At 41.1% G+C, this 5,918-nt stretch overlaps 2 protein-coding genes across 2 annotated transcripts; both read left to right on the forward strand.

Annotated features, from left to right (window-relative positions):
* The first annotated feature begins 2,681 nt into the window (after nucleotides 1-2,681).
* Nucleotides 2,682-3,458, forward strand: LOC118738309. The gene has a single exon (XM_036469233.1). It carries the CDS (start codon nucleotides 2,682-2,684, stop codon nucleotides 3,456-3,458), a length of 777 nt encoding a protein of 258 aa, XP_036325126.1.
* A 149-nt stretch (nucleotides 3,459-3,607) lies between these two features.
* Nucleotides 3,608-5,609, forward strand: LOC118738310. The gene is made up of 2 exons (XM_036469234.1): nucleotides 3,608-4,363; nucleotides 5,586-5,609. Exons 1-2 carry the CDS (start codon nucleotides 3,608-3,610, stop codon nucleotides 5,607-5,609), a joined length of 780 nt encoding a protein of 259 aa, XP_036325127.1.
* Nucleotides 5,610-5,918: the final 309 nt, after the last annotated feature.

Raw genomic sequence — 5,918 nt, forward strand, 5'->3', positions numbered from 1 at the left:
TATAGGATCATGATTCAATAATACAAGGTTCGATAAACTGACAGTTGACTCTCTCGCACCGCTCCCTTAGCCGTGGCACCGTGTTGTTTCTTTGCAATGTTACTTGGAAAAAGTGTTGCTTTGCTCGCGGCAAATTTTTGTTGACTTTATTTCGCTTTTTGAAAGTTAACAATGTCAATTGACTTTATTTCGCACCAGTGTGCGAAATAGTGTCAATTGACCTTATTTCCGTTGATATTGTTACCTATCACAAGGGATGTTAATTTTTTCGCTTTTTGCGATCCCGGGATTTTCGGGACATCGTGCATACAATCCCAGGATCCCGGGATTAGTCCCGGGATTTAGATATTCATTATTTTCCAACAACTTAACATGAAAAAATTGCATCAATATAGTTTGAGAAGTTGTCCTACCATATATTAAATAATAAATACTCGGGTTTGAAACCTACTTTATTATTTAAGTTGAAAAATATTTCAGTAGTAACAAAACCAAAGACAGTAATTGAATTTATACGCATTTAACAATACTTTAGCGTGTATATATTATAAAGTAACTTAAGGCATATCGAAAAAACGTTCGATGCAAAAAAACTTAAGTCAACATATGTATTGTGTGGCTGAAAGAACCCTGTAGTCAAATGTACTAGTGGTAAACTACCTCACAACTAGAATGAACCGCATGCCCAACCAGTCAGCCAACTATCTTTTTTCCATGCAATCAACTGATATTTTTAACATGGCGATGTCCTACGAGATGGCAATTGTCAGATTTCGGTCAGACATATACCAGTATATTACTAGTTCACAATAGACAGAAAAATACTAGTCCAACTATGGACCAAAACCACTACTTTGGAAGTAAAAAAATAAAATGAATTCATGAATATACAATAAAACACTGTTTGAGATGATACTAGAAAATACAACCCTAGCTTTAGTTGTTTGACATGTTAATTATCATGCATTCCTTTTCTTATGAATTTTCGTTACCTTTGTTCTTGTCTTGTATAATAAAAATTTCTTTCAGTCACTTCGTTAAGTGAAATATAAGAACCACCACGTGTATTTCAATTAATCCTGTTTAATTACAAGTCGTGTTAATAAAATATTTTGTATCGTTAACCATGATAGTTGTGTCATTTATTATTCGTAACATAATTTGGTCCTTTTCGAACCGGATAAATGGATTCGTTAATACGTCAAAGAGCCTCGATTAAGGCTCAAATAACGCGCATTGAAAATTTTTTGCAAAAGCCCGAGTGCACAACCGCTGATATTAAAGTTCGGTATGCGAAAATTGACGACATTATTAAACAATTCGAGGTGGTTCAGACATCTATTGAGCAATCAGTCGCGGAAGATAAATTTGAACAAGAATTACACGCTCGCGATGAATTCGAAACAAACAGCCTCAAAATCAAAGCAAAAATGTTCGAAATGCTCGAGGAATCGGCAGCTGCTCTTAGCAATCCCTTTCACTTCGACGAATTCAGCAACGCAGCTATCGGAAACGCGCTAGAAAGTCCGGCGAATAGCCAAAATACCCTGCATAATATATTAGAAAAATTATCAACATCAACGTCGCAACGAGATATAACCATAAATCGTACAGTCACAAAATCATCATTGCCGGAGCTAGCAATACCTAACTTCAGTGGATCCGTTTTCGAGCGGGCATAGAGAAAATGGAATATCTCCAAGGTCGATTGAAAGGCGAAGCGTTATCGATCATTAAACACCTTCCACCAAGTGATGAAAATTTTGAGACCGCATGGACTTTATTGTGTGATCGCTACAACAAAACTTATCTCATTGTAGATGCTCACTTGCAAAAACTATTTGAGAAATCTCCTATGAAAACAGGCAGCCTCAGTGATCTAAAGCAATTTTACTTCACAACAAATGAGAATTACAACGCCCTGCATGTTTTAAAGCAGCCGGTGCAGTCGTGGTCGAGGCTACTGCTGTATCATTTATTGAAAAAGGTGGATATTGACTCCAAGCTTGCATGGTCAAGAGAAACGCGTAAAATAGAAGAACCAACTTTTCAACAGTTTCTAACATTTTTGAATGAGCGTATAAATGAAAAAGAGAAAATTGAAGATAGTACAAGAGCATCGCAAAAATGCTTAGCATCAAGGGGTACAAAGCCCCGCATACTGGCCGTTTCAATTCCATCGTGTCTCAAGTGCAAACAAGGTCACTCTCTTTATCAATGCACAGCATTCAAAGAACTGTCGGTGACATTGAGAAATGACTTTGTACGGACAAACGGTATATGTCCAAACTGCCTGCGTACAAAGCATAGCTTGACCGAGTGCAAATTTTCAAACTGCAGGATGTGCAAGGGCAGACACAACACATTATTACATGAAAATAAATCACCGGTAAACACGATCTCCGTTTATTCTTGTACACGGCCGGTTGCAAATATTAGTATTCTACCAATGTTCTACAGCCCTGTCGTGCGTTGTTAGACTCCGGTTCCCAATCAACGTTGATAACTGAATCATGTGCTCAGCGATTAATGTTAGCTCGCACTCATGCAAAAATTTCTAATAAGCGGGTCAACCTAACAAATGCATGATGACTAGAGGCAAGGTCATGCTGAATATTCACGCGGCAAGCGATACTCGTATTTCAACTTCTACATATATCGTGCCAACACTTACAGGGGAGATGCCTCAAACTAAGTTGCCAAGTTGTAATACAAAATTTTTCAGAAACCTCATCCTAGCGGATCGGCACTACGACCAACCTGGCCCCATTGAAGTATTGCTTGGTGTCGACGTAGTTTTTCAAGTATTTATCGATGGCCAAATAACACATCCATCACAGACGCTAGTTGCCAAAAATACACTATTCGGCTGGGTTATAGCACCTGCTATTGATTGTCCAACTGATATAAGTGTAATGCAAGCGTCTGTTGCTGACCTTGATAGCCTCGTGAGAAGCTTTTGGGAGCAAGAAAGCCTTATTGATGGCAAGGTATCAAGGGAGAGTGCGGAAAGTCTTATCGAGGGGCACTTTCGTCAGCATTATACAGTTAGTGATGATGGTCGATATATGGCAAGTTTGCCATTTAATCCGAACGTATCATTGCTTGGTCAAACACGCAACATCGCAATGCGCAGGCTACTTGCTATGGAACGACGATTTATGCTTGATGCGCATTTCAAAGCCCAATATATAGACTTCATGTGCGAATATGAAAGGTTAGGGCACATGACGCGTATCCAATTTATGGACTCTGACAGTGAATCGTATTTTCTGCCACATCACGCGGTCCTTAAACCATCTAGTACGTCAACTAAGCTACGTGTGGTGTTGGACGCGTCAGCTAAGCCTCCTACGGGATATTCACTCAATGATTGCTTATTAACCGGTCCAGTCATACAGAATGATCTATTTACAATACTAGTACAAAAGCGCAAATGTATCGACAAATCCTGGTAAATCACAAAGACAGGCGTTTCCAACAAATATATTGGCGTGAGTCTGAGAATTCGAACATTGGCGTTTACCAGCTAAACACGGTAACTTACGGAACGACACCTGCATCCTTTTTGGCCACCAGAACTTTGAAACAGATCGCTCTAAATAACATGAAGACGTATCCAGATGCATGCTCCCATTTACTTGAACAATTTTATATGGACGACTACATTGGCGGAGCACACAATTTGGATGCTGCTGCACACATCGCTAGTAATCTTCGCGATGTGCTCCTTTCAGCTGGAATGGAGCTGCGCAAATGGTCGTCGAGTTGTATGCAATTTATAGCAGATATTCCGCCGTCCGATCGAGAAACTAGTGATCAGCTATTCTTCGGAGAAAGGGGCGCCATTAAAACGCTGGGGATGTGGTGGCAGCCGCAACCAGATGTTTTCCGTTTTCGAATAAAACTCAATGAAATTCCTGAAACCTCCACTAAAAGGGAAATATTATCTATGATTGCGAGAATTTTTGATCCGTTGGGTTGGCTATCGCCCATGGTGGTATATCTAAAAATTTTTATGAAAAGGCTGTGGTCTACGGGTATTGGGTGGGACGATCCGATACCGCAAGGTTTGCCTGCCGACTGGAATGCCTTTCGTAATGGCTCCGACGACCTCTCTGAAGTTTCCATATGCCGATGGATGCAGCTCGTAGATGATTCCAATGTAGAATTGCATGTATTTGCTGACTCATCGAAATTGGCTTATGGTGCCGTGGTATATATGCGTGTTATAGACAATCAGGACAACATTCATATTTCACTCGTCGCAAGTAAAACCCGTATAGCTCCTTTTAAGGCCATGCTAAGTATTCCACGTTTAGAATTATGTGCGGCGCTTTTAGCCGCTCAATTAGTTGAAAGGGTAAGCCAGTCAATAGCTCTTTTTAATATAAAGTATTTCGGTTGGTCGGACTCTACGGCGGTACTTTATTGGATAAAAGGGTACCCTCGCCAAAGACACGTATTTGTCGACAACCGTATTCCACAAATTGTAAGCTTACTTCCCGCCTCTTGTTGGAATTATATTCCCACTGCGCTCAATCCTGCCGACTATATAACGAGAGGAGCAAGTCCCAAGGATCTGCTGAAGCTTAAATTATGGTGGGGTGGTCCTGAGTTTTTGCAGCAATCGAAACTAAATACGTGGACGATTCCAAACAGTGCCAACGATGGAGCAACCGATGTTATCGAGGTCTCTACGAGTATAAATCAAACCGCCACAACAGAAGATTTTGCAGAGTATTTGTCTAGATTCTCCAATTTCCATCGACTAATTCGGACTGTAGCACGAATAAAACGTTTAGCAAAACCAGTAAGGTCCATTCCGGATGAGGTTGGGTTGCTCAATGCGGCTGAAATTAGCGAGGCTAGATCAGTAGTTATACGACTTGCGCAGCATTCGATGTTTGAAGCAGACATAAAAAAATCTGGAACGAGGACGTCCTCTTCACAAACGAAGTAGTTTTTATGGGTTGGATGCATTTCTCGACGAAAATGGCATTGTTCGAATTAACGGCAGACTATCTGCAGCAAGGATTCCCTACGATCAAGCGTACCCCCCTATTCTTCATTACGATCATCATTTTAGTAAGATACTAATTAGGTGGATACACATACGGAATAAGCATTCAGGTCTTCGCCAAACGATTAATTTAGCCTCATTAACATATTACATAATCGGCTGCAGTAGAGTGTACGTCGATGCATATATAGCTGTCCCGTTTGTATGCGGTATAGAAGTCTAAGTTATTAGCAGCAGATGGGTCAATTGCCACCGTCGAGAGTTCAACCGAGTATGCCGTTCGTCAACACCGGTATAGATTACTGCGGTCCTATAACAATTCGGACATGGAAGGGACGCGGTGCTAAAACGCATAAGGCCTATATTTCGCTATTTGTTTGCATGTCAATGAAGGCTCTGCATCTCGAAGCAGTGACCGAAGTGTCCACTGAAGCATTTATTGCCACACTACGGAGATTCGTGTCACGTCAAGGTCTCTGTCGCAACATTTTCAGCGACAACGGCCTCAATTTTGTTGGTGCAAATGCATATCTACGGAGTATATCTAATTTACACAATACAGAAGATTATAGGCGAGCCGTTGTAAATGAGTCATCGACCCTTGGTATATCTTGGCATTTCTCGTCTCCTCATGCTCCTCATTTTGGGGGATTATGGGAGGCTGGCGTCAAAACTGTCAAATTCCATCTTCGTCGCGTGATGGGCGTAACTTCGTTAACCTTCGACGAGCTCTCAACAGTATTGTGTCAAATAGAGGCCTGTGCGAATTCTCGGCCATTATGTGAACGATTTGAAGGTGATATGGACCCTTTAACACCGGCGCACTTCTTAATCATGCGTTCCATGAAATGTCTTCCGGCTGAAGGCGAATCAGTATCGGCTCTAAACCGGTGGC

This window comes from Rhagoletis pomonella, unplaced genomic scaffold, assembly GCF_013731165.1.
Source record: "Rhagoletis pomonella isolate Grant_MI unplaced genomic scaffold, Rhpom_1.0 Rhpom_scaffold_00004, whole genome shotgun sequence".
NCBI lineage: Eukaryota > Metazoa > Arthropoda > Insecta > Diptera > Tephritidae > Rhagoletis > Rhagoletis pomonella.